Source organism: Nyctereutes procyonoides, unplaced genomic scaffold, assembly GCF_905146905.1.
Source record: "Nyctereutes procyonoides isolate TBG_1078 unplaced genomic scaffold, NYPRO_anot_genome, whole genome shotgun sequence".
In the NCBI taxonomy this organism is placed as follows: Eukaryota; Metazoa; Chordata; class Mammalia; order Carnivora; family Canidae; genus Nyctereutes; species Nyctereutes procyonoides.
In genome coordinates this window covers 11219326-11234284 of record NW_026575142.1, presented here as the reverse complement: position 1 = coordinate 11234284, position 14959 = coordinate 11219326, and the positions used below count along the sequence as shown (strand labels likewise).

General features: G+C 51.9%; 1 protein-coding gene and 1 long non-coding RNA gene across 3 annotated transcripts; one reads left to right on the top strand and one right to left on the bottom strand.

Moving 5' to 3' along the window:
• Nucleotides 1-613: 613 nt before the first annotated feature.
• LOC129498616 (uncharacterized) lies at nucleotides 614-3439 on the bottom strand. Of its 2 annotated transcripts, none has more exons than XR_008662165.1 (3): nucleotides 2988-3439; nucleotides 1796-2260; nucleotides 614-1490 (listed from the first exon to the last, which is right to left on the bottom strand). It is a non-coding gene; the product is annotated as an uncharacterized LOC129498616 (long non-coding RNA). The 2 variants fall into 2 exon arrangements; XR_008662166.1 differs by having other exon boundaries at nucleotides 3225-3439.
• Nucleotides 3440-11621: 8182 nt separating this feature from the next.
• Nucleotides 11622-12844, top strand: HOXD1 (homeobox D1). Its single transcript, XM_055308287.1, has 2 exons — nucleotides 11622-12222; nucleotides 12443-12844. The coding sequence occupies exons 1-2, from the start codon at nucleotides 11622-11624 to the stop codon at nucleotides 12775-12777; spliced, it is 936 nt and encodes a 311-aa protein (XP_055164262.1). The 3' UTR covers nucleotides 12778-12844.
• Nucleotides 12845-14959: the final 2115 nt, after the last annotated feature.

The window sequence follows — 14959 nt, the reverse complement described above, 5'->3', positions numbered from 1 at the left end:
GTGGGGGAGGGGAGGGGAGCGCGGCCCGGGGAGGGGGGGGCTCGCGGCGCGAAGGGGCAGGTTGGCGGCGGAGGGGCGCCTCCACCCCAGCCCGGGGCTTCCGCCCGAGGCGGGGAGGGAGCGACGGGGGCGCCCCGAGGCCTCGAGGCTGCGGGTGCAGGGCGCTCGGGGCAGAGCCGCAGCCCGGCCTTCCAGCAGCGGCGGCGCCTTTGTGCGCGCAGCTTCCCGGGGGCTGCGCGCCGTGGGGCCTACGCCGGGAGGGGAGCACGGGCTGGGCCTGTCTCGGGTTGGCCTCCGGGAGGCTGACCTCGTCCGCCGCTCCGAGGGAGGAAGCGGCGCTCTGGCTCAGGCCTTGCTCAGCTCTCTGCCTTTTTCTCCTATGGAGACCGCTGAAGGGTAGAGTGGGGGAGGGGAGGGGTCACGGAGGTTGGGGGGGGGGAGCCTCCTGAGGCTTGGAGTCTGAAGCCCAGGCCCGTGCATGGGGGTGGCAGCCTTTTGGGAGCCCCTGGTTGTTCTAACGGCCCGGCAGTTGAATTAAAGCAGGGTGGAGAGGAGGCTGCACGGATGGCCCACTGCAGAATGGGAGGTGGGGGCGGGGAAAGACAGGCTGAGGGCGAGCTTGCCCTGGCTACCGGGAGAAACTCAGGATCCAGCCCGAGGGGGTAGAGGGACCCAACTGAGCTGGCCGGGAGTATGGGGAAGTCGCAGAGGAACGGTCTGCAGAGTAGTCCTGTCCCCTCCCCCCAAAGGCGGTAAGAAAGGGCGCTAAGTAAATGTTCTGCCTCCTGGCTTTCAGGCCTCAGCCTCGTCCAGGGACCTGACAGAGAAAAATCCGCCTCTGATGAATCATTAAGTTAACCATCCATTTGTACCATTTCTTTTTACAGGCTTTCAAATGAGAGAGAGAGAGAGAGAGAGAGAGAGAGAATATGGAGTGAGTTCTTTCCCCCTGGTGCCGCCCCAAGCCTAGTCCCTATTAGAGACACATCAGCCAAATTGGCTTCCGAGGCCCCACAGGCTGCTAACCTTGCTGAACAGGATTTTTCGAATTTCTATCTGTAAGGAGTATTAAAAGATAGTGATTACCTATACTAGCTACTCATTTCTTCTCCCTCCCCCATTCTGTACCAGCCAACCCACACTGAGGGAAGTGCATCTCCTCAGCCATAAGTCTGGGGAGCCTAGGCTCTCCATCTGTTGAGGTTTTTCATTAGCCAGGGTGAAGAGGATATGTGTGGGTGTATGTTTGAATAACAAAGAAGAAACCCAACATTCTAATGAAAAGTGTTTCTCTGCTTGACCTGGGGAAGCCAGAAGCTTGTTTACACTGTCAGTACTCAAGGGACTGTCACAGGCCTGTTTGGCTTTATCCTCAGAATTAGTGGAAACTTTCTCTTGAAGTACAAAATTGATTAAATAATCCCAGTTACAGATCCAGGAAGGTCCTCTTCATCTGGGGGTTCTTGGCATTACTTTGGTCCTTTCAGGAACTGTAAGAAAAAAAAAAAAAACCAGGATGAACAGAAGTATGTGAGTATTAAATAAAAATACAAAGAGGGCCAGAAGACCCCAATCTCCACAGGCCTACAGCCTCATCACTTTGGGGCACTGCAACTGGGTGAGCAGACTTATCCTTAGACACCTTGGGCACAGAGAGCTGACACTGAGTCACCAGCCATACCCTTACCACCTCTTAGGACTAGCTCACTTAGATCTCTCTTGCAGAGGGCCTGGATGGAGAGGAAGAAGAAGAAGAAAAAAAAAAAGACTGGGTAGGTGAATCCTCTGTACTTACTGCATTGGTGGTGCTGGTGGTGGAGAAGATCATCACAGAGGATAAAATCTTAGTTTTCATTGTAGCTTGTCTTCTGGTCCAGCTACAGATGCTGTTATCTTTGGGGCCCACCGTTGGTACCATATGGATTACATATATACTTGGCCTAACGCCCATGCTTGAATACGGCCCTCAGGTCTCAAAACCACCTTGGCAAGTTGGAATAGTACAAAGGTAATTCAAGGACCCACTTTCAGGCCAGGCCCAGCCTGGAGCACAGTAAACAAAAGGTTTCCCCACAGGATGGAAGAGGAAATGCAAATGGATGTCCAATCATTTGCAGCAGCAGCAGCAGAAGGCGAAAGGTCCCTAGGAGATCTGCAAGGTGGGTGATAGGAGGTAAATCCTTTTGCCCTAGATCCTGTGGCAAAATCTCTTGACTGGCTCCTGGAGCTAGTCTGGATCATATGTATGGGAGAACAATATCTGGAAAATAATGAAAATAGGATTTTAACATTAGTAGGAGCCCCAGGAGGAGACTTGAATTTACATCAGGATTCCCGGAGAAGCCTGGCGGTACTGATGAAGGGTTTCCACTGGGGAGGCGGGCCGAGCAGCAGGCCAAGGGGACCTGTTGGGCCTGGGCCTTTCCGACCGAGGGGGGCAGAGCGTCGCCGACTCCCGCGGAGACGCGGAGAGGCCCTTTGATGGCTCTATTGTTCCAAGCGCTGCCCTACCAACACCACGTCCCTCCCGCCTCCTCCGCGAGCGCGGCGCGGGGACGCGGTCGGCGGCGCTGGGCTCCAGGCGGTGGCGGAGCTGCCACCAGCCTCCCTCGGCCGCGGCCCCCGGGCGGCAGCGACGCGCCCTTCCCGTCGCGGGCGCAGCGCACACAAAGGAAGCCCCCGCCCGTCCCGGGCCGCGGGGACCCGCCGGGGAGCCGCAGCGCCCCCTCCCCCGCGGGGAACAATAGCCGCCGCCTCCCTCGGGCGCCCCGGCGGCCGCGCCGCACAAAGGCTCGAGAGGCGCGCGCCCGCTCCGCGCCCCCCGGGCCTGCGGCCCCGAGCTCGGGAGGCGGGGGGGGGGCGGTGAGCTACCCGGCCCGCGGGGCGGCGGCCGGGGCGGGGGCCGGGGCGGGGGCCCCGTGCGCGTGCGCGGCGGCGGCGGCGTTGGCGGCGGCAGAGGTTGGTCCCGTTAAGGATTCATCAATCACCCGGGGTGCACTTCCCGCTCGACAGCCGTTCCTCCCACTTCGGAGCGAGTCGGGGCCAGCTGCGAGCCGACCAGAAGCCGCAAGCAGGGGAGACGCGGGCACGCGGGGGAGCCGCGGAGGCCGCGACACGCCGGCCCCGCCCCCGGACCGCGGGGGACCCTCCCGGGCCCGCCCCACCTGCTCCCTCCCAGCCCCGCCGCCCCCTAACGCTCCCCACGCCCAGAAAGGGCCGCTCACCTCTCCCTAGCCAGAACCAGCCGAGTCCCGCTGGGCAGGAGGCCTTCGCGGACACTGTGTGGGGATTTTTAAAAAGACTCCCGGGAGACAAGGCTTCGGGGAACGGGGCGGAGCTAGTTTGCTTGTCTTCTTCACCTGCAGAAGTAATTCGTGTGGGAGGAGGCAGGGTAACACTTGGACTGTTGAACTTGGAACTCAACTTGAATGCCATATAAAAAGGACAATAAAAATACACTTAAAATACCAACCACAATGATACGCCTCTCCTTCTCTGTTCTGCTGTGACAGAAGGACTGGAGTATTTTTACTTCAGCTCTTTTGGGGTTCATTTTAGAAATAGCATCAAGGGATGGACTGAAAACCGCGCGCGGGGCCTGGGGAGGCGGGGCGCGGGGGGGGGTTATTAGCATTAGAGCCCTCTAGCGCAGGAGGGCTTGGGGAAGTGGGAAGTGTGTGGTGAGGCATTCTTATACCCTCTCTTGAGTGGTACTTGTAGTCCTCTTGGTAAATTCTAAGAAAGTTCCAGGCTACCCCCTCTTTTACTCTTTTTCTGAGTGACATCAGCTGAGAAGTTTCTGGAGTTAGTGAAGTGTTGCCTCAGCCTATAGGAAAGAACCCTTGAAAGACAGAAACTTCCAGCTCCCCCCTCCCCTCTACTCTTTCAGCATCCATTGGGTGGAAATTAGCTGGCTTTGGAGAGATATTCTATTATCATTTTGCTTTACACAGATAATAAGCTGAAGCATTAAGCCTCGCACAGTGTTCTGAACTCATTAAGCGATTAAAATACTGGCCCTGTTGTCCTTGGCTTGGAGCCTGTCCCTCTCTCCCTTGCCTTTCAGCAGCACCTACTGAACAGCTCCTGCGTGCACGGTGCTGGGCTCTGAGCTATAAAAATGAGTCACTAATAGTGTGTGCCCTTTGATCTACTGGGGAGAAAAAGAATCCTAAAACAGCATGACAGATGCTGTAACACAGGTGTGGTCAAAATGTTCCTGGAATAAAAAGAAAGAGCCACTATCACCACTGCACTGTCAAAAAAAAAAAAAAAAAGGCTTCTCAGGGGATGTGAATTTGGGTTCCTGAAGTATGAGGTTTTTTAGGAAGGAAGGAGGGATGTACCAGGCACAGAGAGCAGCACATGCAAAGCAAGGAGGGAAGAAAGAGCAAGGTCTGGACCAGGAACAAGAAGAATCATTTGGAGTAGAGCATCTGGCTGGAAAGAGAAGTTGCATGGGGTCCATGGAAAGGAGACTGGACCTAATCTGTAGACAGTAGGTAGCCACTGAAGGTTTTAAGCTGGGATGTGAGGTTATCTATTTAGTAAGGCTGCTCTTTGGGATACTGTGTGTTAGGAGGGAAGGAAAAAGTTCCTCTCTCTGCTGCAATAATCTAGCAGAGAGAGGAACTAAGGTAATGAGGATAAAGAGGAAAAACATTCAGGGGGACAAATTCACAGGACTTGGTGATAACTGGATGAGTAAAAGGAGTTATGAATGCTAATCCCTAGGTTTCTATTTAGAGAGCCTGAGCCGGTACTCTGGTCATTCACCAAAATGAATGCAGGCTGGGGAAGAGAAGACTTTGCAGGGGATACTGAGGAACTCAGTGGTAGGTCTACATTGTGTTTTCTGCTTTGCTAACCGATACACTCTATGACCCTATACAATTCACTTCATTTTTCTGGCCTTCAGTTTCATCACCAGTGAAATAGATGTCTATTTCGATGTCTACCTCAGGAGTTTACCATTTGTGTGTGTGTGTGAGTGTGTGTGTGTGTGTGTACATGCCTGCATTAGGTATTACCCTCACCAGGTCCAAGTGAGTGTCCTATGCAAAGCTAAAACCTAGGGAAAACATCCTCTCGCCCACACCATGCTGATCAATATTTAGATCCTGGGTGGCCAGTTGAAATAGGTCTCAGGAAAATTAAAAACAACACCCTACTGCTTCCCAGATATTGAATCCAAGCTAATGCTTAGGAGTAGGTCAGATCATATTACTAATTAGAGCTCCTCCGCTTCCGGAGGGTCCTCTCCAGGGACACGTGCAGAAATGTGGTCCTGGTATCAAACCACTAAAGAGGAGGCCTCTTAGCAGATGTCAGAAAGCTTTTTTTTATATCCTGTGTCTTTCAGGGAATGCTTGAAGCCACCCACTCTCTTTGAACCTCCTTAGGCTTCCTTGTGACACAGTGCAGTGTAGAGGAAAGAGTATTGGACATCTGACCTTGGCTATTTACATTGGGCATGATGACAACAAGTAGTTTATCTTTTCTGTGTCATATTACATTTGTAAAATAGAATTATGAAAGGATCAAACAAGATAAAGAAGAATGGCATTTTTGGAGGTGCTCTAAGGGTAAGTAAGAGGTATTATTATTATTATTATGAAGATTTTATTATTTATTCATGAAAGACACAGAGCATGAGAGAGAGGGGCAGAGACACAGGCAGAGGGAGAAGGAGGCTCCATGCAGGGAGTCAGACGTGGGACTCGATCCCGGGTCCCCAGGATCACAACCCAGGCCAAAGGCGGCACTAAACCGCTGAGCCACCTCGGCTGCCCAGTAAGAGGTATTATTTTCTACTTATTGGATTGGCAAAAATAAAAAATTTTACTACCCCACTGAGATGGCAAGGGTATGAAGTAAAAGGAATTCTCCTATGTTGCCAGTAGAAGTAAAAATTGATGCACTTCTAAGGAGAGCCATTTGGCAATTTGTATCAAAATTGCCAGTGCACATCCTTTCCACTCAGTGATTCCATGTCTGGGAATTTTTCTATAGGTCAAAAACTTGAACATGTGTTTGTAATAGCAGAAGACTGAAAATACGCTAAATACCTATTGAAGAGGATTAGTTAAATAAATTGTGGTACATGGGTACAGGACAGCATGAAGTAAAAATAAACCAGGAAGTTCTGTAGGCACTTCTATGAAATGACCTTCAAGATATGATAGGAGGGAAAGCATGGGGCAAAAGAGTCTACCTAATATGCTATCATTTATGCAAAAATTGTGGGGGAATTTATAGATAGATGGAGACCTATGAAGTATCTCCGGCAAGATATACAAGAAACTAATAACTAGTGAAGGGGAACTAGGTGGCTGAGGACAGGGATGGGAGAAAGGTTTTCACTGCATACCATCGTGGTACAGCACTGCATACCTTTGAATTCTGCACCACATAAATTTAAATATGTTACCTGTTTAAAAAATAAAGGTGCAAAAGAGAGAGAAAGAGAGAGAGATTAGTACAAATGTAACTGGCCTGGGTGTACCTGTGTGTGTTCACACTTGTGCTAACTTTGTACTATCCAGTTACATTACTCTAGGGACACTTCTGGTTTTGATCCCCCAGGGATCAAGCTCAGCGGGAGATGAAGGGATCCTCTACTCTTGCTTGCTGGAGGAGGTAAGGACCCAGATCCATCTCTGCCTTCTCTTGCAGGAGTGGCTCAAGGTGGGCCCTCAGAAGTTTGGAGCACAATTTTAGCAAACAAACTGCAAAGAGAGGGCAGCAAGCTTCCCAGTCAGCCACACCAGCTGTATGGTCTCCCAGAAAAAGGGTGTCTCCATGAACACTGCTCTGTTGGCTGCACAGGGAGGACGCCACAGTGTGGAGGAGGGGCTGCTTTACTCTTCCCTCTTTGTAGGCTGTGGACAGGCAGCCGACTGCAGACAGTCAGGAGACCCATTAGTTCCCTCATTTTTTGCAGGATGCTTTTGTCTTTTAACCTTTGAGTAAAGTGACTTCCTCTCTAAAACGAGTGGTTCAGTGTCACTTACCTCTGAGGGGCCTTCTTGCACTGACGTTTTATGATATGATAGGCCCATCTTTAACCAAAGAAAGAGTTACAGCTTAGGCAAGGGACATTTCATCCCTTCTGGGTCCCTGGAGCTCAAATACTCATTCCAGATAATTTGGGAGAGGTGGAAGGAAAGAAGAGTTGGCTCCTCCCTCTTGAGACCCTCCCCACCCCCCATTCCTACCTCTTCCTTCTTTCCAATACCTCAAAACCACTCTGAATTTTCTCTGGGGAGACTGGGATAGACAAAACCCTTTCATTTACTATCTCACCGGCATCCTCAAAGCCAAGTTAGGAAAGTGGAAAGGAGCAGAAGCCAGGTCTCTGCAAAGCATATTTTGTCAGCAAAACTGGTGAAACTCCTACTGACTACTACTTAAGGATATTTTATGAAACTTCACCTCAACTAGACTTAGGTTTGGCCGTGACATTCTCCGCCCCTACCACCCAACAGGCTTCTCAGCCTTGTTCAGACTCATGTTCCAGCTAGCCAGGAGCTCTCACAGTGCTGGTCAAGGGCCCCTCCCACAGAACCACCCCTCTCTCCCCACATTGCCCACCCCACTCTGAAGCAGAAATTCTCAAAGTATGGTTCCAAAGAACCTTGCTTTAGAATCACCCATGAGGCTTACTGAAACGCCTACTGGAGACAGATACACTGGGTGAAAATCTCTTGCGTGGGCTCAGGCCCCTGCACATTTAAAGAAGCTTCTATTATGATTCCTATCCTCATGAAGTGGTTTTGGGAGCCAGTAATCTAAGGCTATCCTTTAGCCAATATTAGTCATGGTAAAAACACACCATTCTGTCCATCAAACATTTCTTGTCTGTTTACTGTGTCCCACGCAAGGGCTTGACCCATGAGCCTTTCATTCACAAGGCTCTCGGGGAAAGGCACAGCACTCTAAACCGTTTTCCTCAGGGAGGCTCATGTTAGTCCTTGGGATCCCTTTCACCCCCACTTCCATTATGGGAAAATTGAAGGCTGCTGCAGAGAACTACAAATCTTACTTAAGAGAAAAGCCCACCTCCCCGCCTGCTTTTCACCTCAACAAGCAAGAGCCTTTCTATCCTTGGGGGCTGTGGGGCCAAGAGTATGCATGTGCTCAAAACATCTCCAAGGGGGTAACATGACGAGACTTGTATAGAAGGGTTGCACGAGACTTCTTAGGAACAACTGTAAACACACAGAAGACCAGAGTGACATCCTTCCATCACTTCTGCCTTCTGTCTGCAGGAAAAAAAGCTTGTTGTTGGAATGAGAGACAAAGGTTGTTATGGGGCAGGGGTGGGGGTGGCTGCCTTGGTTAGCAGTATGGGAGAGATTTCAAAGCATTCCTACATCAAACACAACCTGGCAATCAGGCCCCTCTGCTGTCACCTCCTGCTGAGAACTCACAGCACCAGGACCTAGCAGGCCAAGTGACCCTTGGGAATTCACGACTTGAACAAGCAATAAAATTAGTAAGACATTTCTCTTATACCCTGTGAACATCTAGGAGACAAACTTTAAAGGTACTCAAGGTATCCTATGTTTACATCCTCCATACATTTCCTCCAATAATATCTTCCAATCTCTCCTTAGAAAATTATAGATTCAGATTCTTCTGGAGTAGATTTATAATATAGCTGCGACCTGTGCCAGTAATGAATCCCTAGTTCCTTTGGCTTGAGAATAAATAAATAAATAAATAAATAAATAAATAAATAAATAAACAAACAAACATATATATATGTATATATATATTATTTTTTTTTTTGTAGCCTAGACCTCCCCTAATAAAATGTTCTTACACAGTAGGTCTTTGGCAAATGTTGAATCTGAGTGTGAGGTAACAAGAGTCTTGACTCTAATCTGAGCAAGTCAAGAACCAGCCCAGGAATGGAGATACCAGCTCTGGGCCCCAAGATATAGGATATGAGCCTGAGGGAGTAAAGAGAATGAACAGAATGTAGCGATCATCAGAGACCTGCAACTGGGTCTGAAAAAATACTGAGCAACCCACCCACCCACTCTCACCCATAGTTTTGAAAACAACACAATTAAAAAAAATCTTTCTCCCTTTTAAGACATTTTCTTCCACCAGCAGAAGTTCAATCTCCAAAATTTTGCTTCAGGGAAATAGTGTGGACAGCTTATGGGTACATCAAAGTCAATGCTTAATTGTGATAGCAAGGACCCAACCTTTGCCCTAAAGGCTTAGCAGGAAAACCCCAGTCCCTTTTGCAATGAAGTTTGCCAAGCTGCGAAGGCTGCCTGTTTCTCCTGAAACCTTAGAGCAAAACCCTTGATAGGTTTTGGTCAGACTTGCCAATCAGGCTGGATTTTCTGCCCTACATCCTGAGTTGCAGCCAGGTGATGTCTTCTCCAGAGAGGTTTACAAGGCCATCCCCCTTCTTGACCTGCTGGGGCCTCTAGGCCTAGGAGCTGTGTTTAAATGGGCACCTATGATTTTGAGATAGAAGTGTACTCACTGGGCCATAATGCTAGGAAAAATTGGCTACTAAAGTCTAGTCAGGGGTGAGTGAGGTGTTATGTGAACTCAGCAGCATCTGAGTTGCTGATATTTTTGTATTAAGAGCCCAGAATGGGAAAAGGCAAAGAAATGCTTCTACATATGAAGGCTGAGCTAGCTCTCCCATTTCCTGATCAGGAAGCTAAAAAAGAGCCTCTATTTTTTTTCCTTTCAAAAAAACTACTTAGGACCTTTGTCATCTGATTGGCCATAGGAGCAAACTGAAAGTAGCAACATCAAGTGTGAAGCTTTGATTTTCAGCACAGGATTCTGTTTCCCAATCAAACCCAAGAAATCCAGAAGTGTAGGAACTCCAGACCTGTTAGCTTTGTGCTCATTCCTAGGTGTGTCCTCTCTACCTACCCCTTCCTCACCTTGGCTCAACTTCAGCTTCACCCGCAACACTTTTGGTGTGACTTTGTTTATTCACAAGTTCACATCCCAGTAAGGAACTGGCTCCCCCGACTGTGATGGCTCCGACTTTCCAGGCTTCCTCCAAGTGGAATTTTAGGGAAAGCCTCAATCGCTCTTTCATGACAAGTGGATCAGTAAAACAATAATAAAACCTCTGTCACCATAACTAAGAGGCTATAACAGATCAAATTCTCAAGGGCACTTGAATAAGCCAAGAGTAGACCCCATTCACACAGTTTTAGGAAACCACTCTCCTTCATGACTGCTGTGTGTAAATACCGTTTATTTATTTAATTTGTTATTTTCCTACGGCCCCAAAGAGGAAAGCATTACAAGAAATGTTGGAGGAAGTTGGGAAGTTTGTCAATGCAAAGCTTGTCTTTGTAACCCTTCTACTCTTCATTTCCTGCGCCAGTTGCACTTTTATTTCCCGTCTCTCTATGCTCAGTAAAACAAAACCATATTATCAAGGGAAAGACGTGAGCCCATTAACATTGTGAGCCCTCACATTTCACTCGCAAGAGACGACGCAGCACTTATCTGATGGAACAGAAGCTTTAATTGCCTCGAGGTACAAGCCTGTCCAAACCTCTGAGATCTGACCGGTCCCTGGGAAGCCTTGGCGCGCTGCAGCGAACGTGCGCAGCCCTGGGGGGGGGGGGGGCGGGTGCCAGCGTTCCGCCCCCCCGCGGGCACATTCCTTACTCCCGCAGCCTAGGCAGAGGGGGGGATCTGGTGCAGCCCCCCCCCCAAGGCGGAACCCCCATCTCTTGCCCCAACCCGAACCTGGCGCCCCGACACGCACCTAGTCACGCCGCCACACATGGAAGGGACGCGAACTGAAGGCAACGCTGCGAAGTAACGTGAAAATCTAGTCCAAACGCGGGGATTTTGTGCGCCCCAGGTACGCGGCCCCCAGGACGTACAACTTCGTCCCCCGAATCGGAGGGAGGGACAGAACGAGGGACAGTCAAGCCTGTGCTCCAGGTTTAGGAGAGAGAGAACTCGAGCGCCAGGAAAACCCGCAAGCGCAGGGGAGGGGGGGGGACAAAGGCTACGGGCGGTCCCCACGGGCCCCAGTCCCCAGCTTAGTGCCGAGGTCGGCAGCCCAGGGGCGAGCCCCCCCCCCCCCCGCATCCCGAAGAACAGGCTTCTCCCGCTCTAAGCTCTGGTCCTCACCCAGCGGCCAGCCCCGCCGCTCTCCCGCCGCTCCGTCGGTGCCGGTCCCGAAGCCCGCGTCCCGCGCTCGCGCCCCGCCCGCCCCGGGGCCGCGCCGGTCTCCCCGGGCCCCGGGGCGCTGGGCCGCGGCCGCCCGCAGGTGGGGCGAAGTTGGCTGCGGGGCAGGCGCGTGCAGCCGGGACCCCGGCCGTGCGGGGCGGGCGCCCATTGGCGGGCCGGCGCCACGTGGCCACCCCCGCCACTATATTAGGCCACTATTTCCCTCCGGCTCGCTTGCCATGGCTCGGCGAAGGCAGCTGGGCTAGGAGGGCGCGCGGAGCGGCGCAGCCCGCGGCGGCCCGGCCCCGCGCTCCGCACCCCGCGCCCCGCGCTCTCCACCCCGCGCCCCGCACGCTCCGCACCCCGCGCCCCGCACGCTCCGGCCCCGCGCTCCGCACTCCGCGCCCCGGCCCGCGCGCTCCGGCGGGGGCGCCGCAGCCATGAGCTCCTACCTGGAGTACGTGTCGTGCGGCGGCGGTGGCGGCGGCGACGTGCTCAGCTTCGCGCCCAAGTTCTGCCGCGCCGACGCCCGCCCCGCGGCCCTGCCGCCCGCCTTCCCCTTGGGCGGCGGCGACGGCGCCTTCGTGGGCTGCCTGCCCCTGGCCGCCGCCCGGCCCGCGCCTCTGGCCGCGCCGCCCCCGGCCGCGCCCGCCTTCGCGCCCTGCAGCCTGGAGGGCGCCTACGAGGCGGGCGGCGCACCTGCGGCGGCCGGCGGGGCGGACCTGGGCTGCCCGGGGCCCGGCGCGGCCTACGACCTCCCGTGCGCGCTGGGGCGGCCGGCGGACGACGGCGGGGCGCGCGTCCACTACGCCACCTCGGCGGTCTTCTCGGGCGGCGGCGCCCTCCTGCTCAGCGGCCAGGTGGACTACGCGGCCTTCGGCGAGCCCGGGCCGCCCGCCAGGCTCAGGGAGCCGGCCGCCTTGCAGCCCGCGGCCCCGGGCCCCGGGGCCTACCCCACGTCGGCCTCGCCCGCCTCCGGCCTCCCCGCCGCCTTGAGCACCTTCGAGTGGATGAAAGTGAGGAGGAGCGCCCCTCGGAAAAGTAAGTGCGGGCCTCGGGCGGCGCGCGGGGCGCGGGCCTACGGAGCAGGGGCGCTCGCGGGGCGCTGCTGGCCCCGGCGCCTGCCATCGAGCGAGCCCCCAGTCGACGTCCGGGCGTGTGCCCGGCCCCCAGCAGCCCTCGGCGCGCTGCTCCGGGAGGTGCGCGGGCCCTTGAGCCCGGGGCCCCGCGCCCCCCGCTGACGCCCTGTCTGTACCTGCAGGCCGACCCGCCGAGTTCGGAGCCGCCAGCCCCTCCAGCGCCATCCGCACGAATTTCAGCACCAAGCAACTGACAGAACTGGAGAAAGAGTTTCATTTCAACAAGTACCTGACTCGAGCCCGACGCATCGAGATCGCCAACTCCCTGCAGCTCAATGATACCCAAGTAAAAATCTGGTTCCAGAATCGCAGGATGAAACAGAAGAAACGAGAGCGAGAAGGGCTCCTGCCCTCCCACAGCCCCGTGGCTTCCCTCCAGCCCCCCCACTCAGGAGCCAGTACCACCAAGTCTGGAAAGAACCCGGGGAGCCCTTCTCAGGCCCAGGAGCCCTCATGAGGTTCAGCCCTGAGGCTGAGAAAGCTTGGCCTGCAGAAGTCATAGGCCCCCTGACGCCCGCCCGGACTTCCTGAGCTCAGCTTGGGACGGAAGTGGGCATGGGCAGAAATTAATAGAGGTTTCACTTGGGAAACAAGTCTCTTAGGGGGCTTCTGGGTTCCAGATATCAATTTGAGGTCTCCTAAGCCGCTTGTTTGTGTATTATTTGTGTTTTATCAGGGAAACGGTGCCCAACTGCCAGCCCAACCCTGCTGCTGTGTCGCCTAACTTAGTCATATGCAATTCTTTGGTGCAGAGGGGCAGAGCCAATAGTTGCTGATCTCTGCCAAACCCCTGTGCCGAGAAGAATGTCTACCCAAGGTTTTTCGGATTTTAATTTAAAGGACAGACTACATGTATTCAGCTTGAGATAACCAAAGCTAGCTAGTTAGGGCCTTCTTGATGTAGCGGAGCTGCTTCATTGATGATCTTCACATTTGCACTCCACTTTTTTTTTTCTTTTAAAAGCAGTTTCTACCTCTTCGTGTGCCTGAGTGAAGATACAATCGCTGTCTAGTTAGTAGCTAAACAAATCCACAGGGTGGGTGAACACTAGAACCTGAACTACACCTTGACACCAGTTACTCAGACTGGAATGTAAATATATACAGTATGTATATTTTTAAGGAGGTGTGCTTGCAATGAACTTCTACATGACATTTGATGTCATAGCATGTAAAGAGTCTGAACTTTTTTTTTGTAATAAAAATTACAGGATCTGCTACTCTGTTTTTCCTTGCACAACTTTCATTTGCATGATCTTCCTTAAAAGCTAATTTGGTTTCTTCTATTTGGAATTTCTTGATTCTGCTCTGGGAGTTGGTTTAGATTGGTGACTTGAAAAAAAATAACACTTTTTGCAGGTTGTGTACACAAACCACAAGTAACAGACAACTATCTGAGCGGTTTTAAGGGAGAAGAAAAACTGCTCTGCCAGAGAGTCAGGTAACTTAGGCAGTCTTGTACCTGAAGTGCCTGAGTTTTATGGTGAAGGTGTAGACTGCACATTAACTCAAAGGCGAGGTGTCCACTGTGGGGATGTTGTAAAGCCAAGAAGACACTGCAGAGAGATCTTCTTATTCTTTTGTCTCTTGCTCTCACAACAGGGAAAGACAACCTGAAGATTTTGTTAGTTGGCTAGTGTTCTCTGAGAAAGGCATCTGCACATCAAAAAGTTCTCAATGGCTGACTTCCCATTTCCAAAGTCAAGAATTACAAGGGAGGCTGGCAGAGGCCAGGAGTCAGAGCTTTCCACTTCCTGTAACCCAGACTGACATCCGGCCTAATAAGAGAGCATAGAGGTACCTCTCTGTTTTTAAAAATGAAATACTTCCAAGTGAATCCTTTGAAAGAAGTTTCAAAGCACAGCATTTGACAGTTGACAAGAGGGTATGTGGTAAAAAAAAAACCTCTAAGCTTGTTTCCACCTAGCCCCCCCAACCCCGCCCCCAGCTCCTAACCCCGAAAGCACACATGGTTGACCAGGCTTCTATGCAACCTTACAGTTATATTCTGTGAAAAAATGCGACGTTAATACACAAAGCCAAGTGGATACTTGGGACAATTGTCAGGGCAGGACGTGTCCCTCACTTATAAATAGCTATAGCTATATTTTTAAAAAATCTCCCTATAGCTCAACCGAAAGGCTTCAAGCCCCAAACAATCCAAATAAGAACCTCAGGTCTTCTTTTGGCTAGATTTCTAGATTCTACATTCTTTAAATCCAATTATTCAGAAGTCTGGATACAGTTGTGGAGGATTACGATACCCGATGTGATTGTCTTAGAAGATTGAAATTACACTTAAATTCCTGTCCTCTGCATCCACACTTCAATGGAGTTGAAGAAATAAAATTATAAGCGCTAATAAACTCAGCCAATTAGGGGCAAAAGATATTACTTAAAAAGCAGGTCTGTCAATATTAGTCTTTTATTATTTTTCACAGGTTCACTCTCTTTTTTTCTTAAAGGTTTTTATTTAGATTCCAGTTCGTTAACATACAGTGTAATAGTAGTTTCAAGTTGTCAATATTATTCTTATGTTTCACCATCTGCCCCTCATTGACTTGATGCTAATCAGATCTTGTTTGAAACAACAGCACCCCCCTCCCCCACCCCCACCCCCAGCTTTGTAGCTATTGGAA